Consider the following 22,285-nt stretch of genomic DNA (forward strand, 5'->3'; position numbering starts at 1 on the left):
ATGAGATCTTCTCCCTTATCCCTATGTTGGTGGGAGGGTTCGTATGCCAGGCAGGGAAGGAGGTAAGTTAGGTGGGTGAAGAGGAAGTACTCCTGCTCCTGGCCCCCACAAGTGGTGCTGGAAAGGCACTTGGTCCTCACATGCCTTTAGCTACTGGGTTTCCCAAGGCCTGGGAAATTTGATCCATCAGAGTTAAACCTGGAAGGCAGGTTAAATATGAGGCACAGAACCTCATTATAATATTAAAGAGGCCTGCCCACCTCCTGGGAGTGGGTTGGTTGCTTGCCTCAGTTAAAACCTCAAGTGGGTAGGTTGGGGTCAGGTTTGAGATTTTTTGTAATTTAACACCTCACCCAAATTCAGCCTACATTTTTTTTTGTGGTTAAAATTACTCCCTTTGTAACAGAACTGATCTTGAAACATCCTAGCTCTGTAGAAACAAACTAAAAGGATCCCAGGATATGACATGTTAGTCTTGTGACATCTGGATCTGGATCTGCCACACAGTAAAATAATTACCAGAGCAAGAAAACTATCTGGCTGTCTGAGTCTTTCTGTCAAATCCATCTATGCTGAACATCCTTGTAAATCCAAGGCCATGTTGACAAAACATATACTTGCTGCCCTGAGAAATATGCAAGATGTATTGGATTTCGAATTTATGTCTGTTGGCACTACCAGATGAGAATATTTCCAGGAGGTTCTGGCTCACTGTCAAGCCTTTCTCAGCTTGATAATGAGTTATCTGCCTCATTCAAAATTTTCCCAACTAAGCATTATCATTCCTTTGAGATGTCATTCCTGGATCAAGTAATGGCAGTCCTTTTGTACCCATTTCTCATTAAATGAATAACTGCCTTTAATAGTTCTGGTTCTAATGTTTCTGTGCATTTGTGTAGATGTGTAACTAAGAAAGCTAAGCATGATCGCTGTTTTTATTTGTACAGGATCAAGGTGGACTCGGAATTGCAATTAGTGAAGAGAGTACACATGATGGTGTCGTTATTAAGAGTCTAACGGAAAACGGTACAGCATCAAAGGTAAGTTAGAAGAAAGTACTTAACATTTGTACAGCACTCTTCAAGACTTCAGGAGGTAATTAATTACAGGTAATTAAGAACTTTTGAAATCTACCCAGTTTTAATGTAGGAAATGGGACAGCCAAGTTGAGAATAGCATGATCCCACTTTTAGTGATGATGATTGAAAGATAAACATTGGCAAAGACTCTGCTCTTCTTCAGAATAGGTACCATGGGATCTTTTACATCCTCCAACTATTCCCTCTGTAGGACAAAACTCGGGTTTTGTGCTCATGTCTCTGGATTGGGTCTTGAACGCACAACTCAGTTGAAAATACATTTTTCTTGTCTAAAAATAATCAACTACTGGCTTACTGATATATATAGATTAATACATATTGCAGTAGTGCATAGGCAAACTTCTCAGATAGTGAGGGTGAAAAGACTGCTTATAACAAGCATTTTACACACAATTTCAGCAGTGTGTGGTAAATGTTTTGAAACATTGGCTGCTCGCAGTATTCTGTGACAACACACACATGCATATATGTGATATATATATGTAGTTGGGAACTGAATTGAATTTTAAATAAAGGGTAAATGATTTTTTGTAAGCACTAATGAGACACCATGAATGAATAAAGACATAAAGGAACAATTGAGGGTAAGGAAAGAGGCATTAGTTAAGTACGTAGACAGCAGAGGAGTGCATGATAAGAGAGTATATAGGAGGGAAGTCAAAAAATTGCTTGTAAGGCAAAGAGGAACAATGAAATTAAATTATCAAGGAGCATAAAACTGCAAAATATTTTGCAGGCACATCAATTAAAAAAATGAAGGAAGGGTTGGGATGATAGACATCGTCGAGAGATGGCAGAAATATTAAATAGTTATTTTGCTTTGACACTTAACAAGGAAACCTAATCAGCTAAACATAAATTAGTTCATCTGTCATAATATCTCATTGTATTATTCGGTGTCATACTTTTATAGTGCTCTTGTGAAGCATCTTGGGACGTTTCATTATGTTAAAGGTGCTATATAAATATAAGTTGTTGTTGAGATAGAACAGGCAAACATGACATTGGATGATGAGTTGATGAAGAGATACAGCAAGTGCATTTAAAATAAAAAAAGGAACTATTAAATAACTAAACAAACTGAAAGTGGATAAAACCCCTGAACAATTTGGATTATAGCCACGTGTTTTCAAAGAATCTAGGAAAGAAATAGCAGAGGAATTATTACACAGATTTAATAATTTGTTGGAAATATGTAATGCCAGAGGACTGGCAAATAGCTAACGTAATACCGGCATCTAAGAAGGGGAATAGAACATGTCTAGGGAATTATAGACCAGTCAACTTCACATTCAAGATAGCAAGAGTAATGGAATTGCTATTAAACGAGAGAACGGAAGAACATCTAGAAACAAAAAAAATGAATAATGCAGTTAAGGGGAAGCTAGGCAAGCATATGAAGAAGAGATAGAGGGTAATTGACGTTTTCATATGAGCACAGAAGGGAGGAGGCTTGAATAGAGTATAAACTCGCATGGAATGGTTGGGCGAATGATCTGTTTCTGTGTCATATATCCTATGCAATCCTTTTATGTAAGACACAACATTTGTTTTATTAATCAATGTCTAATAAATTCTTGTTTCCACAGGATGGAAGGGTTAAGGTTGGGGATCGTATCTTGGCGGTGGATGATGAACCTGTTGTGGGTTACCCTGTTGAAAAGGTTCAGTATCTGTTTAATATTGCATTGTATCTATTATATCATGCAGTTGTTTCTCTACATCGCATTAGTTAATAAGTCCCCACCTAATGTAAATATTTGTTCAAAGAAAGCCTTGCTTAGGCACCAATTAATTTTGTATCTATATTACAATTCATGATGAATAGTTGGTAAAACAAAATTTCTGTCACATGAGGGGCTTCAGCTGGAAAATTAACTGTTCCACGGGCAATAGTTTCTCTCAATTTAAGATGTCCTCAAGAGCTAAATCATTGCAGCTCATCTCTTGAATTTGGTTCTTTTCAAATAAGGCGTCTTAGGACTGAATTTTACACCAGATCGGGCAGGTGCGTGCCCAACTCGATCCGGCGTGAAGTCATGTGAGCGTCACAATGTCATCTGGTGCTCGTGCAATACTTCGGTCGCCGGGTGCGTGCAAAAGTCGGAAGCGTGCCTGCTGACAATTAGGAGGCCAATTAAGGTCATTAACGGCACAAATGCCTTTAATTTTACGTTGCCCGTCCAACCTTACAGTTGGCAGATGGGCGAATCAGCCAGATATTTTTCATGAAACCCAATCCAAAGGTGGGATGAGGTTTCCATGATGAAATAATATAAAAATAAAAATTGGTGGACATCATTTTTATCATCTTTATTTTCAGGTGCTTGATTGGGGTGCTTGGACATTTTTTTTCTGCTTTTCATAACTTTATTGGAGGATTTTCAGGCCTACGGCTCTCTAAGGCAGCTCTCTGCTTTAGGGAGCTTTCTCTCATTGTTGGACTACGCCCGTGTTGACGTCAGCGCCCACCCTCTACCCACTCCCACCCCGGCAACACTGAGCTTCCCAGCGCACGTGTCACGCTGGCTAGCCGTTAATTGGACAGCTAGCAGTCGGGGGCTGATCGCGGTCGACGGGTCCATTCCCCTGCCGATCCAGGACCCGCCAATCCCGCCCGCCCGCCCACCGGCCTAAAAATTCTGCCCTTAATGTTGGTTTGCAGTATTGATTTATCCAAGATTACATTGAATTTAATTAAGGCCATTGGTACCCAAGGGAGCCACTAATTTCATTTTCAATGTGTTATCTGTGTTATGTACCATTTGCAAGTTGAGATGCTTGTCATGGCATCCCTAACACACTGCTCAGAAAGCAGTTTTTTTACACATACTAGCTCAGCTTCTAGTGCACATGTGCGTTCGCAGCTTATACCCAATTGATAAAATCCCCCTTTGGTATGGTTTTTCTATTGGTTATCTGCTTATTTAAGCAATGTGTTTTTTTTATTCATTCACGGGATGTGGGCGATGCTGGCTAGGCCAGCATTTATTGCCCATCCCTAATAGCCCTTGAGATGGTGGTGGTGAGCTGTCCTTTCGTGTGATTTTTATCTTGGTTATCTGCTTGTTTAGTCAGTGTGCATGAATCCCAGATAGGATGCAAATCATTAAAGCTATGATTCTCGATAGTATGTATAATATTAGACAAATATTGAACACATGAATAATATATGAATTATAGAATGTTATAGCACTGAAGAAGGTCATTTGGCCTGTTGCATCCATGCTGACTCTCTGCAAGAGCAAATCAGTCCATCTCATTCCCTTGCCCTTTCCCCATTACCCTGCAAATGTTTTCTCTTCAGGTGCTAATCCAATTCCCTTTTGAAAATCATGATTGAATCTGCCTCCACCACACTCTCTGGCTGTGCATTCCAGATTTTAACCACTGACTGCATGAAGCAATAGGAAATTACATTGTCCACTACTCAGGTGGCGGTATCAATCAGTTTGATTGTGCAGTGCAATTTCTGGTTCATGATGAATATGGCACAAAACCAATTATTTGTGCATTCTTCCAATATCTGTAGTCCCGAGACCTTCCAAAGCCTCCCTTTTGAATGAATCAACTATTCTCTCCTCATATTTAGTAAACGGTTTCGTGTGATATGGTCCACTAGCAGTGCACTTTGCTTTTCTGTTATTTGCAAATTTTCCTCTTTAAGCTCTGCAATTCCCTTCCTAAACCTCTCTATCTCTCTTGCCTCCTTTAAGATGCTCCTTAAAACCTCAAGCTTTTGGCTATCTTCACTAATATTGCCATAACCATATATGGTCGGTGTCAAATTTTGCTTTGTAACACTCCTTAGGACATTTTATTATGTTAGAGGTGCAATGTAAGTACAAGTTTTTTTGTTGTTGTTAAACACAACAGCAAAGTGGGTTAAACAGAATTACCTGGAAAAACTCAGCAGGTCTGGCAGCATCGGCGGAGAAGAAAAGAGTTGACGAAACGTCAACTCTTTTCTTCTCCGCCGATGCTGCCAGACCTGCTGAGTTTTTCCAGGTAATTCTGTTTTTGTTTTGGATTTCCAGCATCCGCAGTTTTTTGTTTTTAGCAAAGTGGGTTAGTTCAGGGTAATTTGGCCATTGAAAAATCTTTCCTACAGTGCATTTCTCTTACAATCATAGCATGTACGCAGGAACATTATAATTTCATAACCTTGCTATTTTCATAACTTTGTATTGGCTTAAACCTTCTACAAATACATTAAACAACTGCAACTTTCATTTATTTCTATATGTCTCCTACGCTGCCTCTTTACGGTTATATTCTTATCTTTTCTTCTTGTTAAACCTTGTAAATTCTGCAGACCAGGGCTGGAAACAGAAGCAGGCTGGAACTGAAAATTGCCTAGCCACAAGCATGCCGGTTTCCCGCCTATGGCCATTTTTGTGGAGGCAGGATGGGTGGCACGCAGTGAATAGTCATTTCATGAAGAGCCTATTGAGATCAATCAAAGGAGACCAACTAGGATTTTCCAGTCTGTCTTCAGGTTCCCACAGGCGACAATGATCAGTTTAGATGCCTGGAGGAGGCCACCCGGCAGCAGGCCAGGAAGTCAGCACTCCAGACAAGCCTAGAGGCCCGGCCTGCCTGCCTGGGTGCAGGAGCAATCACAGGTTGGCCTGTGATGGGCCTTTCTCCACCACTATTTCCACAACCCCCACCACCACAGCGGTGTCCTGGCTGTAAGATCCATTTTTTCATATAAGGTTTACAAAAGTGGGAGAAAGTGCCTTCTCCCTCACCATTTTTTGCAGCCTGCTGCACCTCTGAAGCTGAAATACTCTGATTGACCCTCCAGTTTGAGAGCCACCTACCACTATATTTGGACAGCGAGTCCATTTCCAGACCAATGAAGGTGTGCCCCTTTGAAAATCACAAGAAGTGATTGTTTCCCAAGGGAGGGAAACAGAGTTTGGGACTGCATGTTTCTGAGTGCTGAACCTGCCTTTGGAGGAAAAATCTTGTCCAAATTTCCCCTCTGTTTCTTTCAACTTCTTGTGCATCTCTTACTCCTCAGATGGCTAACGTCATTCGGGGTCACAACACTGCACTGTGGGGAAACAGTCACCTGACAGTGATTTTCCCTGAATTGGCCAATTAGTGACCAGAGGATCGGATTGCCATCCAATAAGGGTGGCAGGTGAGCTTTTGAATAGGAGGTCCTTCAGCATGGAAAAAGCAGCAGTGCCCTCTCTGCATATTTTAAAACTTTTACATTCAAAAGTGACGTCGGCAGCAAGGCCACCATTGCGAAGGCACAAAGCAGCCTGTAGCAGCAGTTAAGACCAGGCAGACAAAGAGGGCCTCAAAGCCTGCTTGGTATGAATCCCAATCAGACATCACGAGGCTGCCTCCAGGCAGATGGCCTGGTCCCCAACATCTCAGGTAGCCTGCAGACCTGCAAATTTTCATGCCCCCTCCCCTGCCCCACATCCAAACCTACGGCAAAATTCCTGCCCTTGCATTCACAATCTTTGACATATTTCCATTGTTACCTTCTCAGTATGTTTTGGAACTGTCCTTCCACCCTAACCTATGCCCTGCCCTTTCTCCATGTGCAGTTCACATGCACACGTTGGTCACCATGGAAAATATTGTTTAAGTTGCCTCTGTTAGTTCACATGGTGGAATTTGATGGGGCCTTGGGAGGCGAGTTGCAAGGCAGGGTGAGGTGGCAGAGAATTGGGAGGAGACCTGTTGGACCAAAACCTTGATATCATGATGTTGGTTCCGCATTCTGCCAGAGGCAGGAAGCCTCCAGCCAACATTGCCGCTATGACATGGTGAGAAGTCAATTGAGCTCATTGACAAGGTAATTGAGATTCTCTTACACACAATTGTGTGTAATTTTGGACAGAATTTGGAATGTAATGAGTGGTTCATGGAGATCACAGGCCATCAGATCCCTGACCACTTAAAGCTAGCAACATCACCAGTTCCACCTGTTCCGCATGTGGAAGTCAGCCATCGTAATACATTGGGTTGCCATCATTTGTCTTTGACATTAAGTGGAAGAGAGGGGAAAGGAGACCACTACTGGACTGCAGCTGCAAGCCTCTAAGAAGGAGACAGTAGCCTGCAATTGGAATCACATGAGCTGCAGTTCAGCAGTCTGCTGTTGTACTCACAGGAGCAGTGGGACAGCAGTGTGCTGTTGGACTCAGAGGAGCAGTGGGACAGCAGCCTGCTGTTAGACTCACAAGAACAGCGGGACAGCTGTCTGCTATTGGACTCAAAGGAGCAGTGGGACAGCAGTCTGCTGTTAGACTCACAAGAACAGTCAGACAGCTGTCTGCTATTGGACTCACAGGAGCAGTGGGACAGCAGTCTGCTGTTAGACTCACAAGAACAGCGGGACAACTGTCTGCTGTTGGACTCACAGGAGCAGCGGGAGCGGATTATGGTGTTGACTTTCCGCACAGGTCAGCCTTCCAGTCTTCCAAGGCCCCTATGTGGAGGAGAAGCAGAGGGAGGGAAGACCTCTCTCCAAAGACGTCACTGCAACAGGAGCAGCAAGAGAGCCAGCCTCTGGCTAGGCAAGCCACAGAAGGGCACATAGGGGTCCGGCAGTAAGCCATGAAAGGTCCAACTGTGACTGAGGGTGTACTGCAAATGTCAAAGCAACAGACTGTATATGTCAATGAAGGCCATCATCAATCCTGTGCACCATAGTACAGGATGGCAGCGACCCATGGGTCTCAGTGGACACAAATGCCTGTGGCCCTGAAGGTCACAATTGCATTGATTTTTTACACATTTAGTTCTTTCCAGGGATCCATTGGGGACATGTGTGGGGTGTTCCAGGCACCAGCTCATCCTTATATCAAGGATGTGACCAATGCCTTAAGAGGGCCAGTGATTGCATGCAGGACCCAACTGACCCTTTCATCAGCTTTGGGGCTATTACAATATGTCATCGATTACACGCATGTGGCTATCAAGACTCCCTGGGACCAGCCAACAATCATCATGAACATCTATGACCACTGAAAGCGCAGTAAGCAGAAGGGTGCCTTGTTCCCGGCATCTGTCACGATGCCTATATACTTTGACAATCCTGGATGCCACAGTGTTCTGTCCCACCCATGCACCTTTAGATGATTCCTTGGGGAGAAGGATTACCCATTGAAAACATGGCTACTGACCCGAATGAGGAAACCTCATTCTGCAACCAAGGAAAGGGTACAATGCCTGCCACGGTTGACCCAAGTGGCCATTGAACTGGCTATTGCGCTGCTAAAGGTAAGATTCTGGTGCCTACAACAATCTGGTGGAACTCTGCAGTATGCCACAGTGAGGTATTATTGTGGTCTGCTGTACTCTTTATAACCTCACACTGCAGAGAGTGGAGGCCTTGCATCTGGAAGATATAAATGAGCCTCACTCCTCATACAATGAGGATAATGTGGAGGAGGGGGCAGGGTAGGTTTGACAGGATGATGAGCCCCCTTTACTAGAGGCAAGGGCTATTGAGAGCCTGCAAGGGAGGCTTCGGGCAATCTTATTCGCATCCTGCAACCATGATACCCTTTTCTAATGATGCCTTTTCTAATAAAGGCTCCGGGGTTCCTGTTGTGAGCACTGGTCAGCCTTCAGGTTGGCAGGGTGCACTTGGAGGAAGTGTCCTTTCTGGAGTGCTACTGTAAATTTACAGTATTTAAGGGAGGACTGGAAGGCCTTTAAAAATGGTGCCAACTGCTATCTCCACATCTGGTGACATGAGATCAGTGCCTCCTGGCCCGCCCCTGCAACAGCATTTTACGGTCCCCATGACTCCAAGTCGTTAATTGCCTGGCAAGTGCGTGATTGTGGTCAGATGGCTGCATTTCTCATCTGTGGCAATAGCATCCGCTTCTGGGTTCTCCTTCAAGACCCACACCACGAGCACTGAATTCAGCCCATAATGTGCATGCCATATTTGGATCACCAAATTGTTTCATTTAAATTGTGGTTAATTGCTTCAGAGGAATTAAACGTTTTGCTTTGTTCCCAGTAACTAATGCATACAGTTCAAAATTATATACTTTCACTATTTTGTTAGTGAAAAAGTGGAATTTGCACTATTTTTCTGGAAAGAAAAAACGATAAATATGACAGTAAATAATGCCCCGGATCTTATTGTGACAGTGATAAGGGAGCAAGGGGGCAATTTTGCGCTTGGGTGACCTGACGAATAGGTTTCCCACAGGCCCTTCTGAATTTAATGGCACGACAGAATGATATTTTTCAGCTCCGCCTCTCATCACAGTCAGCCAAATTGAGAAGCTGGATGGCTGTTGGGCAGGTAGACTTTCAGCACCAGCCAAAGCAGGGGAGAGGAGAGGAGGGGGAGAGCAATTGGTAAGGCTAGAGTGTACGGGTGGGGGCAAGAGTCGAGGCTGCAGTTAGGAGAAAATTGGGGTCGGCAGGAGAAGGGACGTTGGAAAGATCGGGCCGGGGTGAGAGATTAGAAGGTTCGTGGTGGACATTGGGGTTGAGGTGGGGGTGCTGTGGTGTCTGATCCCTGTGGTTGAGTGAATCATAAACTAGACCCAGTGCATAAGCAGAACGACACCTAGCTCGTGGGTCCAGCAGTCTTCCGTACTTTTTAGCCTCCAGATTCCCGGAGACTCAGGAAACCCATCTGGCCAACATTAAGTTTAAAGTGTCAGTTAATTCTGAGGCATGGAGCTATATTATAATGTTTAATTGACCAACTCACCTCCTGCAACCCCCCCAACCCCCAACTCACCTCCTGCAACCCCCCAATGCCCCACTTCATCTTCCTGCCTTCATTAAAACCAAAGTAAGTGTGCTGGGGTCAGTTTATGGATTCTTAACATCTTTACATCCTATCCTTTTTTGGGTGTTTAAATTCTCTCCAGTGACTTTGACTTATTTCAGTGCTTTGCTGGATGATTGGCATTCATAAGTTTTATGGAGAGGATTTTTTCCCTTGTTGGGCGGGCTCAGCAGGGGTGGGTGGGGGCGGCCAGGAAGCCAACCGCCGCCCACAATCGGGGCCGGAGGGCGACTTCACACTGACGGACCAATTAAGACCTACCCACATGAGTCATGGTGAGTGCTAGCTGTGTGGGGGGTGTAGGAGGGTGAGTGCGAACTTTGCACATGCGCGTGGTGCACGCTGGAAAAGCTCCCTGAGGCACAGAGCTGCCTCAGGGAGATAAAGAGCTTTGAAAATTAAAAATAAATTTTTCTTAAATGTTATAAAACATGAGCAGGGAAATGTTATTAATTAATTATTTTTTATTTTTATTTGCTGCTGGAAACCTCATCCCACCTGTGGATGAAGTTTCCTTAAAAAATGCAAAGAGCCACTTGGCCTTTTCGCTAGTCTGCCAATCGCAAGGTTGGACAGGCAGCGAACAATTTCATTCAATTACCCTTTTAATGGCCTGAATAGGTCTTGAGTATGTGGGAATGATGCGGCGAAACTATGATCTCATCAGGTATAACTTTAAAGAGAAAGCTTAGCTGCTCTGGTGAAGAGCCCCATCTAAAACATTAGCCTGCCTTTCCCTTTCAGATGTTGACTGATCTAACCTGTTGTATATTTCTACAGTTCCTGTCATTTTATTTCAGAGAAACCAGTGTAGTTTACCACCACAATTTAAACTCAAAGATCAAATTGTAATCTTGAAATCAGTGTCTTCTTTTTGTTTGATTATATGTGCCACTATCTCATGATTGTATTCTGCTTCGAACTGATTAATTTTGATTACAGTATATGCAATGATGGGTGACAGCGGTGCACTCTGTGTAAGCGTGTGATGACATCAACATTGAAGGAATAATGATTGTAACGTTGCTTTAAGCTGATTGCATGATATTCCATAATTGATTACTATGAAATATTTCAGTATTTTTTTATAAGCTTGTAATCACATGCCATTTTCAGTGCACATCAATTAGTTGCTTGGTAGTGCAGAACTTGAGTATTGCTGATAAAAGAGACTTGGTGTCGAAGCTTTTGGTCTTGCACTCATCAGGACAGACGCAAGAATACCAAATTTCAAAGGGATCAACAATTTATACTGCATGAGAAAAAGGGTGCTGATTGGTTGGCAAATCAGCTCAGTCAGTCAAGATGTTGCCATGGCACATGCACTATGGAGCTATTATCTTCCGTGCTTTTGTTTATTCAAAGAAGGTACAATATCTGGACGTGTTCCTTTTGTTTGCAGAGACTGTCCCTGCATATGAATATATGTAGCTTCTAGCAAGCATAAGTGAGCTACATTGCGAGCACAACTGATAACCTTAAATTGGTTATTAGTCTAAAATGCACAATTAGGATTGTTCAGCAAATGCTGCCCAACCACAGAATCGCATCTAATGTTAGACATTATGTTCTGAGTTAGTTGAGTACAGTCAACTTTTCTCTTGTCTCTTTTTTCAACACATCAATTAATTTAAATTGGTTATATTTGAGTATTAACAAATTGCTGGGATTTTCCTAGGTTATAAATTTGCTGAAGAAAGCAAAGAATACGGTGAAACTAACCATCAGTTTGGATGATGTGAATATGCAGCTATCTCATACACCACCTACTGCCACTGCTTTGTCAGATTCTAAAAACATTCAGTCTCCTTCAGTACACAATATTGCTGTCTCACCTGATACAGATCCCATCAATAAGGGTAAGTAACAATCTAAGATACAAATACTTTGTGTTCCAAGTGTTATCTGGTTTCTTGTGCATCCCCAATTTCTTTTGCGTCTCTATTGATGGCTATGCCTTGTCCAGGCCCTAACCTCTGTATTTCCTGCCCTAACCCTCTCCATCTCTCTCTCCTGCTTAGGATGCTCCTTAGGACCTACCTCTTTGACCAAATCTTTGGTGACCTGTCCTAATATCTCCTTATGTGGCTCCGTATCAAATATTGACAGCTCACCTATGAAACACCAAGGGATATTTTACTGTGTTAAAGACGTTGTATAAATGCTTGTTTTTATTTTTAGTCATGGCGAATCATTCTAAAAAGATGTTTTCCCAGTGGTTAGGAACCGAACTTTCCAATATATAGACTAAAGTCTATGAAGTCTAATTTAGGATCTGTACAGAACACTTTAGTCCAAATAATGAGCACAGATTGAGAGTACAGGGAGTCCTCACTTAAAGGTGTGGTTGCATTCATGAAAATTACAACTTTAAGTGAATTCCCATGTGGGTTCCCATAGGAATCAATGTTAAAGCTGGAGTAAGGTTCCTTCTGACATCTTTTGCCCAGGAAAAAAAGTATAAGTTGCCAGACAGTACCGTACGTGTGCAATACTGTGCATTCCTAGCTGAAATAATGTACAAAATAAAATAAATTATTAAATATAACATAAATGCAATACATGATATAATTTTTTTTTAATTACACAATTTAAATTACTATTTTTTAAATTTAAAATTACTTAGTAATTTTAGATTGACTAGGCACCATCTATTAGCAGAACTTGGTTGGGTGCAAGAAGCTGTTGGAATCCTGGCACTACCTGCACTGACTAACTTCTACCACTAGATGCAGCCCTGGAACTACAGTTCAGAACCAGAGCCAGGAATGACAAGACCAGCGAAGCCTAGAGCCAAGCAGCTGAAAATAGACCTGGTAAGAACAGAGGGCATGAGGCACGATGGGGAGATAGGCCAGAGAGCAACATCAGGGAGTTGGGAGCAGGCTGGAGGCAACTTCAAGGGGGTGGATGCAGACTGGAGAGTAACGTCAATCGGGGGGGAGGTGGTGTAGGCAAGCCGGAGAGCAACGTCACGAGGCAAAGGCGGCAGCGGGGCAGGAAAGAGCGACTGAGGGTGATAGCGGAGAGCTGCAGGGAAAGTTTTGTGCCTAGGCAGGCCACAGAAGAGGAAGTCTGTAGCAAATGACTTCAAAGTGTAACTGGCAACATTAAGTGGATATACTGACACTATTAACAATGTTCAAGTGAAACAACGCTAAGCAAGTTAACATTAAACGAGGATTTATTGTTTATTGAGAAGGTTGTAACAAACTTAAGTGGATGACATAAAGTAGTGACAGAAGATTTGAATGATTTGTTGTCCAAACCTTGAGATTGCGCTACAGCTTCAGTGCACTTCCAAAAATCTTTTTATCTGTTCAAAGGTTCTCTGCTGTATTGACAGTCATATCTTCTGTAACCACCATTGTATGCTGTTGTGTCCTGTAACATGAAGAGGAGAGGGTAAAAAAGCACTCTATAGTAACTGTATTATGGCCACTTCGAGGCCTTTTAAGTACCAATATGGCAAGCATGACACATCTCGCATTTCTGACGTATTTGTAAAGAAGGTAGCTCACATGCAGGTCTCTCCTTAACCAGCCATGATGCAGCGGTGGCTTTTCAACTGGTGCAGGCTAGGGATTGCTTGGGGATGGGGGAGAAGTGGCTTCAGGCAAGGGAAGAGGCTACAGGGGTAGGGCATTACTGGGGAAGGAAGGTATCCCAGGGTGTTTGTGGGGACATATGTTGATCTGTACAAGTGGCCTCAAGAGGGTGAAGGCTGAGGAGGCAGTCTCCAGAGGAGATGAGTCCACATGGAGATGTGAGGATGTATGTGGGATAGTGAGTGGTGAAGTCCCTTGAGCTGGCAATGGGTGAGATGCCAGTGAATGTGTGATGGCCTTGTGAGTATGTGAGTTTGGAGTGATAAGATGGCTGCCTTACCTTGGCAGCAAGGTTGAGATCATTCATCCTCTTTCTGCAGTGGATCGCGAGCCTCTTCTGTGCAGCGCCTGCACTGACCACCACTTCCACTGCCTCCCAAGCCACAGTGGTGACACTGATGGGCCTCCTGCGATCAGAGCAAGGGTAAAAGACATTATGGCAGGCTCCAATGGTGTCCAGAAGACATCCCAGGAATGCGTCACTGAATCGGGGGGCTGCAGTTTTCTTGCTTTTCTGTGCAGCAGTCCTGGGCTGGAAGCACTGAGAGGTGCGCGCACAGTTGAACTTTAAATATGGCACCCGGCGTGAGGAAGCAGCGAGGAGATGGTGTGGCAGGTTAATCAGAGGCTGCCCGCCATTGAAATTGTGTATTTCCCGGGAATGAGGTGGGACTGGGACAATACAGTGTAAAAACCTGCCATTGTGGCCAGCAGGTAAAACGTCTTTTTCCCCACCCACCACCACATAGTGCAAATCTGGGACGCTTCCACCCAATGCTTCTCTCTCCGCAGATGCAGCCAGACCTGTTGAGTTTTTCCAGCACTTTCTGTTTTTACTCACAGGTCTGTTTCTGGAATATTTTTCCTGGCTTTTGCTACAATTCAATGAACCTTGGAAGATATTGTGGGTCACCTTTTGCAAGAACGAAGAGAGAGTCATGCAATTTGTTTGTGTGGTGTGAGTGTCATTGTTGAGTACTTGCCAATGTGGACAGGCTTTTAGATGTGACAATGCTATTAGTCCTGATTGACAAAGATTGTTGGTAGCTGAGTAATGGAGATGGAGTGAATTGAGCAGTGGATTGGCTAGTAGTGCAGTTGGTAGGAAATGGCATTTGAAGATGCATGCACTGATCTCGACAACTTACATGAGATTATTAAAGTTATGCGGCACTGCACCTAGGTCCTTGAGGCTCACTCCTGGCATTGACCTTGACTGCCACTGCCTCTGAGTATGTGTGTGGAGGGCCTCCAGTCCACCCCCAAGGATATGGATCATCTCTCTCTTTCCACGAAGGCATCCAATGCAGCGTTTGAAAATCTGAGTGCATGCGCTGTCCCATGGTCAGCCATTGTCAATTCGTCCACAGCATAATATCCTTAATGAACTCAGAATGACCAGCATCTGCAATGCACTTCCCCATTTGGTGGTGCAGGCTAGGTTTAGGTAGTGCTAGGCATAAATGATATTGGGCCTTCTGCTGATGCATGCAGCCAATAAACAGCACAGGTAGTGATGCATGCATGCAGAAATCACAGACGCGAGCAGGCAGCACAAAGTTAGTATCTTGCCTGTAGTTCAAAGAACAGGTGCAGTTTAATCATGTCACAATCCCTGCTGTCATATCTGAGGGTTATGCAGTTTAACCCCTGAGGTATTTTACAACAGTGAAAGTGTTGTAGTAGGATCAAGTGTCAACAAGCATGACATTTGATTTTTTTTATCATTGGCCTTTTCACCCACATAGTCCACATTACCCTACCTCCACACAACAGATGGCTCACATGAATAGAAATAAAATTAATCAATAAAGGAGCATCATCACCAAGGTTTGCAGTGGGTAAAGAGGAAAAATCACTATCACATATTCAGGGCAACCAAGGACAGGCAATAAATGTATTGACTTTATATATAGACACATAGAGTACAAAAGCAAAGGAGGTTACGATGTACCTTTATAAAACACAGGTTCGGCCTCAACCAGATCATCGTGTCCAATTCTGGGCACCACAGTTTAGAAAGGATTTGAAGGCTTTAAGGAAGGCACAGATTAGTTTTACGAGAATAGTTCCAAGATGAGGTACTTTGCTTATATGGATAAAATGAAGAAGCTCCTTAGAGAAGAGAAGGTTGAGGGAAATTTGATAAAGGTATACCAAATCATTAGGTGTCTAGACAGAATAGATAGGAGTAATTTTCCATTGTTGGAAGGATGGAAAACCAGAGGACACTGATTTAAGGTGATTGCCAAAAGAGCCAATGCGACATGAGAAAGAATTTTTTTATGCAGCTGGTGGTTAAGATCTGGAATGCACTGCCCAAGAGTGTGGTGGAGGCAGATTCAATCCAAAAATTATTCTCTCTTCCAAAAGGAAATTAGATAAGCACCTAAAGAGAAAAAAGAATGCGTGGCTGCAGGGAAAGGGCAGGGGTGGAAGTAGCAGAGTTGCTTTTGCAGAGAGCCGGCACTGACATAACGGGCTGAATTGCCTTCTGTGCCCACTTTCTATGAACAAATTAAGGAGAAAGATCCAGGGCATTTGTACTTTCTGATTTACCTTCAGTTGCATTGGTGGCTCTCAGAGGCTGATGTTGCTTGGTCACCGCCATCTTCCTAGTCTTATTTGACTTTGAAACTTGAATCTGTTCTTTATCTATATCACTGCCACAAAGGCAGAGAATCATAATGAGATAACCATATTTATGTGTGAAAATGTACATTCTACTCAAACCTTTTGGGTTAATTGCCTACTTCTGGTAATCACTGCAAATTATATTTCACTTACATTGAACGACATCAGTAAGAACTCACGTACTGACATCTACTCTGTCGAGGTTAGATGAACTCGATTGTAAAATTTTCAGTGTCAAAGATGGGAGGTATCAACTTGTGCCAAATAAACTTAACTAAAATCATCAAATTGCATATGTCCATATGTCACATGGGACAAAGGAGCAGTCAAATCACCTAGGGCAGGATTTTTCAGTCGGCATGCGGGGGCAGCGCTGACACACCAACGCTTAAAATTCCGTGTGATGACGTCGGGCGTGCATCCCGATGTCATCGTGCTGAGTAGCAATGTTTCGCTCGGCAGGCACGTGCCAGAGTCAGTTGCGTGCCCACCTATTAAGGCCATTAAGGATCTAATTAAGGTTATTGTAAATGCTGCTCGTCCAACCTTAAGGCTGGCGGGCAGGCGAAAAGCCTGCGTTTTTTAGGAAACCTCATCCATGAGCGGGATGAGTTTCCTAAAGCTTTTATTAAATAAATTTTAAAATTTTCATAAATATAAAAATATGTTCCATCATATGTGACACAGTCACATGAGAGGACATGTGGTAATATATTTCTAAACCTTTTATTTTATAACTTCAGAAGCCCTTCAATCTCCCTGAGGCACGGAGCTGCCTCGGGGAGATTGAAGCGTTCTTTTGCGCACATGCTCCGACAGTCACAAAAAGTTTAACACTGTAGAAAGTCTAGAGGACTATAGAAAGTACAGGGGTGAAGCAAGAAAGGAAATTAGGGAAGCAAAGAGAGGATACGAAAAGATATTGGCAGATAAAATCAAAGAAAACCCAAAGATGTTTTACCAGTACAATAAGAGCAAGAGAGTAACTAAGAAAGATTAGGGCCTATCAGAGATGTACATGGTAACTTATGCGTTGATGCTGAAGATGTGGACAGGGTTCTCAATGACTACTTTGTCTTTGTCTTCATTGAGGAGAGGGATAATGCAGACATTCTAATTAAAAAGGAATACGAAATATTGGATACAATAAGCATAGTGAGAGAGTAAGTACTGGAGGGACTGGCATCTTTGAAAGTGGATAAATCACCAGGGCCGGATGGATTGTATCCCAGGCAGTTGAAGGAAGCCAAAGAGGAAATAGCAGATGCTCTGAGCATCATTCTCTAATCCTCTCTAGATACAGGCAAGGTACCAAAGGATTGGAGGTCTGTGAACGTTGTACCATTATTTAAAAAGGGTGCGAGGGATAGGCCAGAAAATTATAGGCCAGTCAACCTGACTTCGGTGGTGAGAAAATTATTGGAAACAATTCCGAGAGACAGGGTAAACTGTCACTTAGAAAGGCCCGATTGATCAGGGATAGTCAGCATGGTTTTGTTCGGGGAAAATCGTGTTTTACTAACTTAATCAAATTTTTTGAGAAGTGACAAGGAAGATTGATGAGGGTAGTGTAGTGGACTTTAGTAAGGCATTTGACAAGGTCCCACATAGCAAACTGGTCAGAAAAGTGAGATCCCCTGGGAACAGAGGAAGGTGGCGAGTTGGATCCAAAATTGGCTCAGCGACAGGAAACCAAGGGTAATGGTCGATGGATGTTTTTGCATGTGGAAAGTAGCTTCCAGTCGTATTCCACAGGGCTCAATGTTAGGGCCCTTGCTGTTTGTTGTATGTATTAATGATTTGGACTTAAACATGGGAGGCATGATCAGGAAATTTGCAGATGACACAAAAATTGACTGTGGAGTTGATAGTAAAGAAAATAGCTGTTGTCTCCATAATTATATCAGTGGTTTGGTTGAGTGGGCGGAAAAAAGGCAAATGTAATTCAATCCGGATAAGTGTGAGGTAATGCATTTGGGGAGGGAAAACAAAGAAAGGGAATACTCAATAAATGGGAGGATATTGAGAGGGGTTGAGGAAGTGATGACTTTGGATTGCATGTTCTCAGGTGCCTGAAGGTGACAGGAAAGGTGGATAAGGTGGTAAAGAAAGCATATAGAATGCTTTCCTTAATTGGATGAGATATTGGATGCAATGCTGGAACTCTATAAAGAGCTGGTTCGGCCACAGCTGGAATTTTATGTAGAGTTCACCACATGGCAAGAAGGACATAATTGCTCTGGAGAGATTATAGAGGAGATTTACAAGAGTGTTGCCAGGGCTTGAAAATTGCAGCCATGAGGAAAGATTAGATAGGCTTGGGCTGTTTTCCTTAGAACAAAGGAGGGTGAGCGGTGAACTAATTGAGGTGTAAAAAATTATGAGGGGCCTAGATAGGGTTTACAGAAAATACCTGATTTCCCTAGCTGAGGGGTCAATTACCAGGGGGCATAGATTTAAGGTGATTGGTAGAAGGATTAGAGGGGACATGAGGAAAAGCGTTTTCATCCAGAGGGTGGTGGGTGACTGGAATTCATTGCCTGAATTTGTGGTTGAGGCTGAAACACTGAACTCACTTAAAAAGCACCTGGATCTGCACCTGAAGTGCTGTAACCTGCAATGCTATGGACCAGGTGCTGGAAAGTGGGATTAAAATGAGTGACTAGTTTTTTTTTCTCTTTTTTGGCTGGCACAGACATGATGGGCCGAATGGCCTCTTTCAGCATCATAACTTTTCTATGGTTCTTTAAGTAAGATGTGAACAGTGTACCCTTAACCAGTGTGCTTTTAATTGTATTTCATATCTTAAAGAAAAGATTATTTTAAAGTTTCTCCAAATTGACAGATATTTATTAATAGACACATTTTTGAGTCAAATAGTTTATATTCCGGTCATTTCATGCAACGAGAATAGAATTTGTTTTAATTGTAATTGAAGGCTCAAGCAGAGCTTCAACCCCTGGTTCATCAACAATAGACATGTCAACTTGTCCAATTGTCCCTGGACGAGAAACAACCATTGAAATTTCCAAAGGACGCACTGGACTTGGGCTGAGCATTGTCGGAGGGGCAGATACACTATTGGTGAGTATAATTGATGGGATTAATCCCCTAAGTTTTGGTACCCACACTTTTCAAATTGTTTCTTATTGTTCATTTTGTAAGGCAGTTCAAATGCACATTGAATATGTTGTTTGCTAAGATTATGATGAGTACTGCTTTGTATTTTATACTGCATTTGGAAGGAAAGCATGTTATCTATTGTAAATAGTCTGATATTTCCTAATGCCAGTATATTTTCTTCTGCAAGATTCCTTTTGTATTTGTGTACTATTTTGAAATTAATTTGACATACCACTTATCAGCCACAATGTGATGGAAAATTTCAGAAGGACGAAGAAATGCAGAAGCAAATGAATGGAAGTTTCAGATGCTTAGAGTAGAAAAGCATTGAGGTAAATGTTTCCCTTTTTGCACTTGAGTGTAAATGATTTACTGGATGCAGCCCATAGAAGATTGGCCATGGAGGATCACATACATTTGGCAGAGCTTGCCCAATTTTTCATCTGTTAGCTTAAATGAATGCAAAACTACGTCTCCATTAAATCTGTAAGACCATCCCTGCCCAATTTCACTCACTATCTTGTGCTGAGGTGATCTTTTACAGCAAGGCATAAGAGGAAAATGTGCTCTCATGGCCCAAACTTGACAGAGGCTAGTTGCATAGGCAGGGGGTCAGAGCTTGAAATGGGAAAGGATTTCACTGTGTGCTATGAAGTTTTGACTCCACAAGGATACTTTTTTTTTTGCCGGGACTCCTGCCCCTTGACAAGGTTGGCTGCTAGTTGGGTGGGGACTTCTCTGGAGCAGGCCACAGCCCCAGTTACGGAGGCTGCAGCTGATACTTGCAGTCTGGAGTCCATAGGTGGAGTCATCCCACATTTGCACGAAATGCAGTAGCAGACAGAAAAGGCGGCTTTTCACGCCATATCGGCCCAATCCCACCTCATTAATCACACATTCCCAGGAAACATGCTGTTTCATTGGTGGGCAGCCTCTGATTTGCCCACCATACCAGGACTGCTGCTCAGAAGGCGGAGCCCCACAAGGCCAGGAGACTGTAGTTCTCCAATTCAGTGACCCATCCCTGAGACTCCTGGACACTGCTGGAGACAGCCGTGATGTCCTCTACCCTGGCTGCAGGAGGCTGATCAGTGTCACCATGCTGGCTTGGGAGATGGTGGCAGAGGTGGTCAGTGCCAAAAATGCACAGAAGAGGTTCGCAATCCAGTGCAGAAAAAGGATGAATGTTCTCATCCTTGCCACCAGGGCAGGGCAACCATGTCACCACTCTAAACTCACAAGCCCACCACACATTCACTGGCATCTCACTCATTGTCATCTCAAGGGACATCACTACTCACTCTCTCACCCTTACAACCATGTGGAGTAATCTCCTCTGCAGACTGCCTCCTCAGCCCTCATCCTCTTGAGGCCACTTGCACAGATCAACATGTGTCCCCACACATACTCTGGGATACCTACCTTTCCCAGTAATGCCCCAGCCCTGCAACCTCTTCCCTTGCCTTAGGCCACCTATATCCCTGCCCCAAGCAAGCTATAGCCCTGCAACCATTGAAAAGCCACCTCCACCTCACAGCTAATCTGGTAGGTAGAGACCTGCCTGTGAGACCCCTAAAAGTGATGTGGTGCTGCCTGTGAAACCTGGTGCTGATGACTGCGAGAGCTGCCCAAAGCAAGGCAGGCAAATAAGCCTCAAAGTCCTGAGCAAAGTGCAGCTCACCAAGTGCAAGTTGCTTATGTTCAGTTGTGAAACACGCCAACGTGCCCGGATGATCCAGCATGGGGGGATGATTTCAGTGAGCAGGGCTTATAATGATATGCAGATGTCTTAAAATGAACTTCCAGGTGTGCAGTGGCGGGAAACGGGCGCATCAGTCAATTGCAAACTGGTTTAATGATGTCATAAAACCGATTTTTGTACTTCCTGCCATATTGTCTGCTCACACCCAGCATGATGCTGACGCCAACGGGCGCAGAAAATTCCACCCTATGAATCATTGAATCTTTACAGTGCAGAAGGAGGCCATTTGGCCCATCGAGTCTGCACTGGCTCTCTGATAGAGCATTCAACCCAGCCCCACTCCCCTGCCTTATCCCTATAACCCTGCACATTTTCTCTTTTCAAATAGCAATCCTATTCCCTTTTCAATACCTCAATCAAACCTGCCTTCACCACCTTCTAAGGAAGTTCATTCCAGACTCCAACCACCCTCTGGGTGAAAAAAAATGTCCTCACATCACTTTTACTCCTTTTGCCAATCATTTTGAATCTGTGTCCTCTGGTTTTTTATGCTGTACTGTGTGGGAACAGTATCTCACTATTTACCCTGTGCTTACCCCCTCAGGATCTTAAATCCATCAAGTTTCCTCTCCAATCTATCCTCATAGCTCTTTATCCCTGGAATCATTCCTGAATCTCCTGTACTCTCTCCAATGCCTTCACATCCTTCCTCAAGTATGGCGCCCAGAACTGGATGCAGGACTCCTGATGAGGCCTAATGAGTGTCTTATATAAGTTCAACGTGACGTCCTTACTCTTGTACTCAATGTCCCTATTACTACAGCCTAAGATGCTATGTGCTTAATTAGATGCTCTCTCAACATGCCCTGCCATCTGCAATGACCCATCTACATGTACACCAAGTTCCTCTATTCCTGCACCTCCTTTAGAGTTTCTCCCTTCATTGGACTATTGTCTCTTCATATTCTTCCTGCCAAAAGCATCATCTCACACTTCTCTGCATTGAACTTCATCTGCCACTTGTCTGCCAGGACTACCAACATGTCTATGTCCTGTTGAAGTTCAGGGCTATCCTCATCACAGTTGACAACATTTCCAAATGTTGTATCATCTGCAAATTTTGAAATCATGCCTTGCACAACACCGTCTAGTTCATTAATATATATCAGGAAGAGCAAGGCTTCCAACACTGACCCCTGGAATACTCCACTACAAACCTTCTTTCAATCTGAAAAACAACCATTTATCATTATTCTCTGTTTCCTGTCACTCAGCTAATTTCTTATCCAAGTGCCTATTTCCCTTTTATTCCATAAACTCGGAA

General features: G+C 43.4%; 1 protein-coding gene across 4 annotated transcripts in view; it reads left to right on the plus strand.

Moving 5' to 3' along the window:
• The window catches only part of LOC121276887 (multiple PDZ domain protein), a 413,889-nt gene that overhangs the window by 334,290 nt on the left and 57,314 nt on the right, over window positions 1-22,285 (plus strand). For all 4 annotated transcript variants that reach the window (XM_041185496.1, XM_041185497.1, XM_041185495.1 and 1 more), the window contains 4 exons: window positions 948-1,040; window positions 2,690-2,764; window positions 11,573-11,753; window positions 19,075-19,220. In XM_041185496.1, coding sequence (XP_041041430.1) covers window positions 948-1,040; window positions 2,690-2,764; window positions 11,573-11,753; window positions 19,075-19,220 — 495 coding nt within the window. The remainder of the gene's footprint in view (window positions 1-947; window positions 1,041-2,689; window positions 2,765-11,572; window positions 11,754-19,074; window positions 19,221-22,285) is intronic.

Source organism: Carcharodon carcharias, chromosome 4 (genome assembly GCF_017639515.1).
Source record: "Carcharodon carcharias isolate sCarCar2 chromosome 4, sCarCar2.pri, whole genome shotgun sequence".
Classification (NCBI taxonomy): Eukaryota; Metazoa; Chordata; class Chondrichthyes; order Lamniformes; family Lamnidae; genus Carcharodon; species Carcharodon carcharias.